At 34.9% G+C, this 12,105-nt stretch overlaps 1 protein-coding gene across 3 annotated transcripts in view; it reads right to left on the bottom strand.

The window, feature by feature from the left end:
* The window catches only part of Drl-2 (Derailed 2), a 56,115-nt gene extending 48,461 nt beyond the window's left edge, over positions 1–7,654 (bottom strand). Inside the window, exons 1-2 of one of the 3 annotated variants that reach the window (XM_069507238.1) lie at positions 7,563–7,654; positions 7,123–7,359 (exon numbers count right to left, since the gene is read on the bottom strand). In XM_069507238.1, the coding sequence (XP_069363339.1) occupies positions 7,123–7,231 (109 nt within the window). In that variant the 5' untranslated portion in view covers positions 7,232–7,359; positions 7,563–7,654. The other 2 variants (XM_069507246.1, XM_034975929.2) reach the window with 2 other exon arrangements.
* Between the last annotated feature and the right edge of the window lie 4,451 nt (positions 7,655–12,105).

Raw genomic sequence — 12,105 nt, 5'->3', positions numbered from 1 at the left:
TTGAGTCTATTATTTTTGACACATACAACTGTTATTTTCGTCTCGAATGAAGAGCATGAGAATGATTTACCTATATATTATATTTTTCCGTGACTCGTGTTACCAGATGATGATCGATTTAGAATTATTAGGTACCTACCTGCCTCAGATGATTAAGAAGTTATTTTCATCCAACATCAACCCATCGCCGGCTGCCTACAGAATACGGGTCTACTCTCATAAAGAGAGCGGTGGGTGGCTATAGTCCAACACCACAGAATAGTTACTTCTCTAATCTCGCTTTATTTCAGGCCTGGAATGTAATGTACTACCTATTAGTTACTGTAACTATTTGAAATCGACCCTCGAAATCGCACTTTCCTTCCTAGCGTTCGGTAACTGACACAGGAATTTTAATAATGTCCAACAATTTAGAGCGTTTTACGTTGCCTTTTAATTGGACACCCGGCTGACAGATTGCAACGTATCCGGACCCGTAATTCATCACAACGTATGATGGAGTGGGTGTAGTCGATACAAATTGGTTTGACTGCCCGACTTCATTAGCTATTCCGATTTGTTGGTCTCATGTTGTGTGACAGCCTGTGGCTTTTTGTGGCGGAACATGTTTTAGAAGGATATTTATTTTTATTTTTGACGGATAATTTTCAATAAAAAAAATTACAAACCCACCCATCACTGGCTCACTACTAAAATAATAAGCAATTATTTTTGCTTATTTTTGATTCTAGTTTTGCTTTTGTATCTAGATAAGTAGGTAAAAGTTAACAAATATAAAGTCGTATCAAAAAAACCTAATTTCTACATTTTACCCATAAATAAGTAATATTTCAATGTCAGAAAAAATCAAGTACCTAGAAACATTATTTTGAAACAATTTGGAGGTGTAGAGATATTTGAGGACAATCTTCTACTTCATAAAGCCTAAAATCCCAAATTTCTATATAACTGGGGTTATAGGATAAACGGAATAGCATTTCAGAATATCCACTATTACCCACATTGTAGAGTTGTACAAAACACTCCATGTCATAATTATGACAGTTTACACTAAATATTAACTGACACACCAGAATTTGAATAATACCCGTCAATTTAGCACGTTTTACGTTGCTTTTTAATTGGACACCGTTCGACAGATTGATACGTTTTGAACTCATAGTAAGGCTGGGCGCATACCGGCAGTTACCGCCAAGAGCAATCGATTGGGACATTTTCTAGAATTGCTACTAAATAATAAGGGAGTTGTCCTAGTTTAACTACTAATTCCATAAAATGTTTATCGTACTAGGAAAAGCATTGCCTAAAAAAAAATATGACAACAAAAAACATAAGTAGATAGTAGCGTAAGAGATAGAATAGTTGTTATGTACCATTGCCATTGTAACTGGTTATTGCTACTTTTAAGTAGTCTTACTAGTAGCAATAACCAGTTATAGTACTATGAAAAGATTAATGCTTCTTTAAAGTAACTGAAGTGGCTGATTTTTATCAGCGTTAAAATTTACTGCCAGAGCAACTACTCAAGCGATAGAGAAGCCAATGTGTGCCCAGCCTAACTTATACCGACGTGTTATAGAGTGAGTTTGTAGTCGATACAAATTGGTCTGACTCCGGTTAAGTTATTAATTACTATTGTGATTTGTAGTATCTCGTGTTTATGACAGATGGTTTTTATGATTTACAAGCTGCGGAGCTGTGGTTGTATTTAAAACACGCTGTAGATAAAACCAAGTTGGAGATTTATTTTGTTTTGAATGAATATGACAAAAAATAATGTTTTGAATGTGGATTTAGGTTTTTAAAACTCCGGGAGAACTCTTTGATTTTCCGGAATAAAAAGTAGCCTACGTCACTCTCCAGGTTTTTAACTATACCCATGCAAAAAATTACGTCGATCCGTTGCGATGTGATTGAAGGACAAACCAACAAACCAATAAACAAACACACTTTCGCATTTATAATAAGGGTACTGATTACGTCTCATTATCATTAGCAAAAACATAAAAAGATAATAATTTTAAACTTATTTTGTTTGAAACTAGCTGACCCCACTAATTTTTTATTGGATTTGAACTGTCCCATACAAATTAAAATTCCAAATTCCCTCTAGAATTAGTTTTGCGTATTGTAGCATATCATTCTCCTGAGTTTTAATGATTTAAAACTTATTTCGTAGTTTAACGACGACATATTATTTTAATGTAGATAGATAATGGATACATACCACGACTAATTTGATGATTTTATTTGTCGATATTTTACATGATAATGACCCAATTGCACGGGTCCTGGTCCATCGAATTAATGGTGGTACTTATGTACCCGTTATCTACATTAAAACACTCCTGAGTTTCCTTCTTGATAACTTTTATATGACCAAAAAATGCTCGTCAGTTATTCCAGAATTTGAATTTTTTCCGGGAAACTTAAATCGGACTATTGAAAACATTTTCCTAACATCGCAACTAAGTAAAGGAAGAGCGAATTTTCAGTACGTGGTAATTTCACCCGAACAAAGTCGGGATGGATCCGTTAGTAAAAGAATATAATATTTTATATTCCATGCTATAAAGGAAAACGAATGAATGTAAAAGAAAATCTTCAATAGTTCATTAAGTCATTTCATCATGACTCCCACTTAGCACTTATTGTTCTTGAGAAAGATGTTTTTTTACTACGATCTCTTTTATCTTGTTGCGTGTCTGTCATTGCTAATATAATGCCTTTTATAGACAACTAGATAATGCCCCCGACTTCGTCCGCGTGGATTTAGGTTTTTTAAAAATCCCGTGGGAACTCTTTGATTTTCCGGGATCAAAAGTAGCCTATGTCCTTCCCAGGGATGTAAGCTAACTCTGTAGTTACCAAATTCAATCAAATCAAATCAATCCAAATCGGTTAAACTGTTCGACCGTGAAAAGCTAGCAGACAGACAGACAGACACACTTTTGCATTTATAATATTAGTATGGATATGTATTAGCATGGATATGGATTCAGTTCTTTAAAGTTAAGTCGATATAATTAATTTCAAGTCTTGTTAATATAAATACTAGCCGTATAATACTATTATAACTCGTCTATTATTATTATTATAGTCGTACATATTTAACAGAGAATCTTAAGTCATTATAAAATATATGCTCGGTATACTTTTTAATAAAAACATCTGCAACGATTTACAAGAAATAAATAACTACACTGCAAAGTTAGATTTAATTGGCATGTCGGGCTAGGTAGGCTATAATCATAGTTTCCGTTTCGGTAACTGATGGTCATAAAACTATTTGCCCACTAAAGCTGTGAAAGTAAGCATTGAATGGCGTATTTCCAGCATAGCAAGACATTATTAGGTCATTTCCTAGCTGGATATCAACCACTTGTTGGGGGGTGATGTAATGACAGGGCCAGACTGAAGAAAGTCTTATCGGAGAAGGAAATCAATAAAACTTGTGTACTTAAAGTATTGTTAGTGATTCGTATGACTCATGCTTTTCGTTATTTCCTTTTGTGATTTATTTTTGCTCATTTGTAGACGGATTTTTCCTGTTGAAAAGGCAATTTCGATATAAATGAGGCAGTCGATCTAAAAAAGTTAAGTAGGGACCTATAAGTAAGAAATGGGTGAGTCAAGACTTGGTTTTGATTTATTGCATAATATGAGATGTCTTATTCTGTTAAGATAACTTTGAAATACAATGAGCCCATATTTCAGCGTCTATGTAGGGAAAAGTTCCCCTTATATTATTATAGTTAATTGGTAGGTAACTATCTTCCATTGATCTACATTGCGGTCTGAGGAGTAGGTATATTTCTGAAATTTACCTGAAATAAAGCTTTTATATCTTAAATTTTGTATCCCGGGGACGGAATAGGCTACTTTTTCTCGCAATCATCTTTGGTCATCCACATTCCACAGTACTCAATCGGACAATAATTCATCATCATCATCATCATCATCATCATCATGAACAACCCATCGCTGGCTTACTACAGAGCACGGATCTCCTCTCAGAGTGAGAAGGGTTTTGGACATAGTCTACCACACTGGCCAAGTACGGATTGGCAGACTTCACACACCTTAGAGAACATTATGGAGAACTCTCAGGCATGCAGGTTTCCTCACGATGTTTTCCTTTACCGTTAAAGCAAGTGATATTTTAATTACTTAAAAACGCACATATCTCCGAAAAGTTAGAGGTGCGTGCCCGGGATCGAACTCCCGACCTCCGATTGGAAGGCGGACGTCCTAACCACTAGGCTACCACAGCTTCTACAGTAATTAGATGTAGCCAAAAAGTCAAAAACTTAGAAGAGTTGGACTCGTACACGTAGGAACAATTAATGATGATGCAGCCTAAGCAGCTTTTAATAATTATACGATGGTAATTCACTATTTTCTTCATGTCCGTCATATTATTCGACTTCAAAAAAGGAGGAGGTTCTCAATTTGTCGGAATCAGTAGGTTTTTAACCAGGCATAGCATACTTCAATACCATGGGGCCACTAAAAATTATGAAATAAATTTTTTTTAGAAAAAAAATAAAAACCGACTTCAATACACAAACACTAAAAATTAATTTAATTTATTAAAAATATATTATGTATAATACAAGAGTTAATATAGTTCCATAATAATATTTTTTGGGGCCGGTGCCAATGAGGTGCCATTGTGGAGTCTCATAAAAATAATATGAAGTCTAGACGATTCGCGCAGGTAAAGCTAACTGGCACCGGCACCAAAAAGTATTATTATGGAACTATCTCTTGTATACATAATATATTCGGTAATAAATTAAATTATTTTTTAATTTTTAGTGTTTGTGTATTGAAGTCGGTTTATTTTTTGTAAATTTTTTTTTATCTCGACAGCTTGTTACGTCGCGTATGCATTGCAGTGGCAAACAGGTCCTATCTCTAATAAGATCCCGAATCCATGTCGCGGCCTCCCTAAAGTAATAAACCACTGGTACAGTGCGGGTACGTTTTCATTCCTCGGAGCGACCCGAATAATTTATAAGAAAGACGGACGTCGACCACCTTTACCTAGCCGCAGTGTGGTATATTTATTTGTACCGCAACTTGTTCCTTTTCCATTTTAATCAGGTTACGTAGAAACGTTTAGATATTTCTAAAATTGCTCATGTTATTTGTAAATTTTCTTTCTTAATATTATGTACTTAAGTTATAATATTTACCAAAGTACTTATTAAAAATTAAAATGAAAAGAGTAAATAAATAATAAAAAAAACAGCCAGTAACTTAATGACTACTCTCGTTGTACAGTATATTTTTTTAATTCTGCATTTAAATAACGCAACTTGTTAGATTACGTACCTATATATTTTTTTTTATAAGTAATTTAAGTATTTTTTTAATACTAAGATCACTTTAAATTACAATATCTACTAAAAATAAAATATCTACTTCGAGTACAACAGTTTATTTAATATAATAATTACTTTCTAACAAATACTTAGTAAGTACCTACTACTTTCAAAAGCACACTTTCTGTCACACATAGATTATTCTGAAGCAAAAGTCGTGTCGTCCAACAGTAGAAATGCACTCAATTGCGTATAGGAAATACGTCGAATTTGTAGAACAAAATATATAAATGGTTGAGGGTAGATCGGGGGTAGATAATTACATTTTTTGATCTTCGGGGGATGACGTCACACGGAGTGTCAAGTCTTTGTGCTAGTGTTTTGATAGTGTCAAAGATATTGGACGTGGGTAAATAAATAAATAATTTATTTATTTGGTGTGGACAGTCTGCGTTTTTCTTGCTGTTTGAAGTATGTTCAAAGAAAATAATGGCTATTATTGTAGCATTGTTGTTAGTATATACCTAGTGCATACATTTTGAGGATGGACTCACCATTACCTACTTATTTTACTCTACTGTGTCAACCATCATATCAAAAGTGCGATTGTAGTGCTAATCTAAGGGTAAGCCCTTGGTAAACCGTACTTTTGAAATGACAGTTGACACAAAGAGCAAATATGGCGACGAGCCTTTTCTCAAAATTTACGCATTTACGAATCAATAGTTTCTGAGTGATTCCCAAACAAACAGACAAACAGTTTCTTACCCACAGTTAAGAAGTTGTAAGTACCTTCAATATTAAAGTAACGGATATTGTCATAAAGGTAAATTTCTCTTGAATATAAGTATCGTACGTAGTTACCTACGATGGTAAAAGCCATAATAATATAAACGTCACATTTTCAGGAGTTATTTTCAAAGGACTGTCCCGCTGGAGCGTAAAGGCTATGAATATAATGAAAATGTAAAGAAAACGTGTAGCATGTAGGTTTCTTTATTTTTAGGGTTCCGTATCTCAATAGGAACACGGTAGCATTTAAAAGGGTATCAAAGGAAAAAATCTGAAACCGTGAATTTGTGTTTCACAAAACATGAAAATCACAAAAAAAATTAAAATGTGTTCATGAACAAATAATTAGTATTTTCAATCTTAATTATTTGTTCAAGTAATATAACTATAGCAACTATCATTTGAAAGGGTACAAGGAAACCTGTACATTCTAATACAGATTTTTATTTATTGTTTTGCATACCTAATAGTTTTTTATTTATCTTGCAAAATGTCGATAAAAATACCCGGGTACGGAACCTTCGGTGCGCGAGTCTGACTCGCACTTGGCCGGTTTTTATTATTACTAAACTAAATGCACATAGAAAGAAAGAAAAGTTTATTTCTTAAATTGTGCTACATACAACTCTTTATTATGAACAAAATGTTTTCGTCAGAAATATTTACTTTTTTATTCAGATACAAGTTAGGCCTTGACTGCAATCTCACCTGGTGATAAGTGATGATGCAGTCTAAGATGGAAGCGGGCCAACCTGGAAGTGGTATTGCAGTTTATATTAAATCCATACCCGTTTAGTTTCTGCACGGCATTCGTACCGGAACGCTTAATCGCTTGGCGGCACGGTACATAAGGGCCGTAGTGTTAACAAAATCATTAAGTACCTAACTAAAAAGTAAAAACTTAACAATTTTAATTAAAAATCAACCTTGACAAAAATACACTGAGTTCCAATTCAATTAACGTCGTAAAAATGGATACTTAACTGGTAAAAAAACTTACCTAACAATTTCATAACTTCTGCCTGGCTGATAAGCACGTTGAGATGGCCCGTTGCCAAGGGCAACGCGAGCCAGACCGCCCAAGCGATAACGAACCTTTTGGACGCCATTGTACACTGTTCGATTATTTCAGTTTCACTTTTGAATACATTTTCACACCGTCCACTCAAAACCAACTATGTAGTATCCATTTTTTTTCCTGTCCAATACCGCAACTTTTTATCTGCTACCGTCGCGTCTGAATATAAACAAATTAAAAAAAACGCAACTTTATGAAAGTGTTGTGTTGCGATAAAAATAATAATAATAAGAAAATAACATTTCATTAAAGTTTTAGCAATTACAAAAATATGTAATAATATCAACAAACATAAGAATTTTGAAATCTGAAAAATAAACAAGAAAATTTATTAATGCATTAAAAAAAGATTTGAAACTAACGAAACCTCGCAACGCGGTTTTCGAATTCGGAAGCGTTCGAATTTCGAACGCGTAGCGCGCGCTGGGTGTCCGACCGCGCCGCACTGCCGTCGCCGTTCGGATACACTGAGCCAACAAGTTAGTCGCTGACATGCGCACTTAACCCTAGCCCTCTCGTATCAACTATGAATTATTTTATAAGTATGAACTACGGCGGTCATGAAAATTTCATAATTTTGTCAAATTTTCATGCCCTAACTTGACGTTTATACTTGTATTAGTTTTTAATAGAACGGTGTTACAATTCATTATTCAACCAGTTCAAATACTTGTTCGAAACGCTGTTTAATGCACAATGTTCGAATACTTACCGCGACTACATCATACTGGCTGGTAGCGTTTTCGCAACGAAATTTGACATGCACAGTGTAAATAGGTACCTACCTACATTTTTATTGCACTTATCGATCGTATAATTTTTGGGGGTTTATTATCCCTTTAGGATCAAATAAAGACACTTTCAAAAAAAGAGTAAATACCCTATTCTTGATTGTCATACACCAATTTAAAAAATACTCACTATAATTGCCATTTTAAACAAGCGAACAATAAAATATCACTGAATGTTCGAAATTCAAAAATTTTGCAAGCACTGGAGCTCGAAACTCTAGCGTCACAGCTTCATTATTCAATAGACGTTCCTTTTTCAAAACATAAAAAAATAAGCAAGCGAAAAGTTTGCTGGGACGCGACGTGCATACTCCACGCCCGCGTGAGTTTCTACAATTTTCCGTAAGAGCGCGCTTTAGAGCGTAGGTGCATCCGTAGCGAATACATAATACGAAATATGCTAGTAATTATGTTTATGAAACATAAATTCAATATGAAAATGTACGTTTCTAACAGCAAATAGAAATGCTATAAATTCCAGATAAATAAGACAGCATTTATGGTTGAGTTGTTTTGAATGAAAACGTTGTGAAATGATACTTAATATGTGTACGGTCTTATTTCAAAGCAGGACTTCTAATTAATACAGTACCTATCTTTGTAAGCACTGTATGTGTATTTAGCCATTTTAAATATTGCTATATAACAATTTTATTTAAAACTAGCTGACCCTGCGAACTTCGTTCCGCCTAACAGTCGATTCAAATTTTTTAATTTTTTTTTAAATCCCCACGATTTAGGACTTCAGTACTTTGCAGCATCAGGATTGAGGAGTTAGGATCCGAAGTTCAATGATGTAGCCTATGCTTGGTACCTAAAATAATTTTGCATCATCCGCAGTTCCTGAAACATTATAGTTTAGGAGTGCTGTACCCTACATCATCAGGGTTGAGGAGTTGAGACTTGAAGTCTGAGAATAAAGTCGTTGCTTGGTACCTACAATATGAATTCACTATGAACACTTCCTGAATCTTGATAACTCAGGCGGGCAGTAACCCTGCAGCATCAGGATTAAGGAGTTGAATCCAGAATTTTTTATGTGACCACCACGAAAACTTTTTTTGTTGATTTAAAAAAAATTGCAAATCGGTCCAGAAACCTCGAAAAAATCGATGTAGAAAAAAGAACCACCTCCTTTTTGACAGTCGGTTAAAAACCGATTACCTTGAAATATTTACGGAACAATTTTTAAAATATCCCCTTTCTAACAAAAAAAGAATGAATGAAATCGGACTACGCGTTAATGAATTACAACTCAGTATACATTTTAACTTTCATCCCCTCTCCTACGGGAACCATGCTGAATTTCGGGATAAAAAGTATCCTATATTCTTCCTCATAGTATGACCTCAAATTGTACCAAGTTTCATTGGAATCCATTCAGTAGTTTCAGCGTGATGCGCGGCCGTGATACAGACAGACAGACAGACAGATAGACAGACAGACAGACAAAAATGAAAAAAATTACAGTTTTGTGTTCAGTATCGATTATAGAGTGCCCTCGAAAAAAAATTTTCAAAATATCTTCAATGTACAGAATGTACAGAATTTGACCTGTTACAGTTTTATTATAAGTATTAATTAATTAATTAATTAATTATATTATATTATAAGTATTGATGATAAAATTTTAATTAAAAGTGGTTTTTGCTTTTTACTTATTCCGTTTCGTTAGGTAATCGGTAAGGAAGTTCTTTGGAATGCAAACGCTTTTGAAAAAAAAACCGGCTAAGTGCGAGTCAGGCTCGCGCAACGAGGTTTCCGTACTAAAGTCGCATTTTTTCGACATTTCGTAAGATAATTCAAAAACTATGATGCAAAAAAAAAAACTCTTTTTTAGAATGCACATAGGTGAAAATTTTTCATATGATACCCCACTTGGTATACGTCGCCTAAATCCAGCGGCTCCCTGCGATTCGTCTGATGTCGTCAGTCCCTAGTGAGGGGGGTCTTCCAACGCTGAGTCTTCCGATGCGAGGTCGCCATTCCTACACCTTGAGACCCAAAAGTCTATCGATTTTACGAACTATGTGCCCTGCCCATTTCCACTTCAGTTTCGCAACCCGTTGAGCTATGTCGGTTACTCTAGTTCTCCTACGGATCTTCTCATTTCTCATGAGTCATGATAATGTTGTAGCCTTATTATAGCTGTCATTCTACCGCAATCGAGCAGCCGCGCCGCGCTGGTATTTTTTTAACGTAGCTGGTTGTCGCAAACGAAACAATTCTGAGCGAAAATAAGGAAAGGAAAAATAAAAATGATAGGAGAAAGGCAAGTACAATGTACATTCTTGTTTATGAAACAGCTCCATCGATCATTGTCGTTGCTCCGTGCTTAATTACTTATACATTCACCACAGCTGCGAGGTTATAGTTGGTAACTTGGTTATTCGACGACTTCCATAGTGCAGTTATGAGCTGTGGTCTCAAAAGTGAGAGCAGAGCAGAGTAGGTAGATTCCCGGCCGCGGTAATTTGGGAATTAATTATTCAGTGTCTCCGGTAAAAAAGGGAACAATTCAAATTCGATACTTTTTAATTCGATTCATTCGTCCTAGACCCGTGCGCTAAGTACCTACTTAACAATTGAACAATCGAAAACAATCGATTATTTTTATCGAATTAACGTGATTCTTTGCATGAATATAGGAAAGTGACAAAAGCTACTTTCAAGCCGGAAAATAAATAAATAAACAAATAAATGAAATAAATTTATTATTTATTCAACTAAACTTTTACAAGTATTTTTGAATCGTCAGATGCATATCTACCACTGGTTCGGAATATGCCTTTCCTACCGAGAATTCCCACGAAACTATTATATATAACCGAAATCCATTCGGACAAAATCGTAAGCATTATTTATAAAATATAGCATTTAAGGCTACATAGATGCCATCAAACAAATCTCGTTCCAAAATATGATACTATAATATTTACTCTATGGTTACATAAAAGAGAAGATAATTTTATTAGCAATGCGCGAATGGGTCTAATCTAATGCAAAGCGGAAAAGCCGCTCCCTTGAGACAAACTCAATTAATTCCCTTTAGACTCCATCGAGGAAAGCCTTTCAATTTTTAACACACTTTTCCTGCAGTTCAAGGGGGTCCCAACGTATTACTGAGTGTAAGGAATAATGTTATTGCTAAATATTCGGAAATGTAAAGTTTCTAGGTAAAAATCAAGAAGAAGACCTAAATTAAAATTTTGTAGTGGCAACACCAGGGTAGCGTGTCTGCAAAATAATCTCTCAAGTAAAAATGGTCGAGCATGGTGCTAAGGAAAAAATATAAAAACATAGTAAAACCGCAAAATTAAGTGAGTATATTATAGTCCTTACAAAATGACTTCTTACGCGCTATGGGTCAATTGTCATCTCAAAAGTACGGTTTACCTTTAAAATAAAAACTAAAATCGTATTTTTGACATGAAATTTGACACATAGAATGAAAATGGCGCAGAAGACGTCATTTTTACGCATTATAAACACGTCACCATCCATTTCTAAGTTATTTTAATACTTAAGTTAGCCTTGACTGCGATCTCACCATGGTAAATGATGGTGCAGTCTAAGGGCGTTTGTGCACTCATCCGTGAAATCATGGATTTCGTAAAAATACGAATCGAATGAGTACCTACATATTTTTGTATGAAGGTTCTTCGAAGAATCACGGATAGGTATGAACCGAATACGGATGAGTGCACAAACGCCCTAAGACGAAAACGGATTAACTTGGAAGGGAACAAATTCCACGATCTTTTTCATCCAAAAACTCAGATTTGTGCAATTTATCCGAAAGTAGAATTTAGAAGAAAGCCCGCACCGCTATTCAACTCAACTAATATTGCAGTCCAAATACATTATCTCATATTTCGCCAGGCCTGAGCAAATATTGGCGGTTCGAGTCGTAAATCTCCTGTTACCAGAGGTACTTCAGCCCGGATGGGATTACTTGGCCAAATAAACGGATTTCCGTATGCCTAGCGTGAAACGTTTATGGAGATTTTTGGTAAGCCTATAGTTGAAATAGTATTTACTTACTTAAAAGGTAAAATCCATTGAAGTGAATTTTATTATTAGCTAATTTATTACTACTTATTAAGTACTAGCT

The sequence above is a fragment of the Maniola hyperantus genome, chromosome 2 (assembly GCF_902806685.2).
Source record: "Maniola hyperantus chromosome 2, iAphHyp1.2, whole genome shotgun sequence".
NCBI classification, from domain to species: domain Eukaryota; kingdom Metazoa; phylum Arthropoda; class Insecta; order Lepidoptera; family Nymphalidae; genus Maniola; species Maniola hyperantus.
The sequence above is the reverse complement of the archived record's forward strand: the minus strand, read 5'-3'. Positions and strand labels throughout refer to the sequence as shown.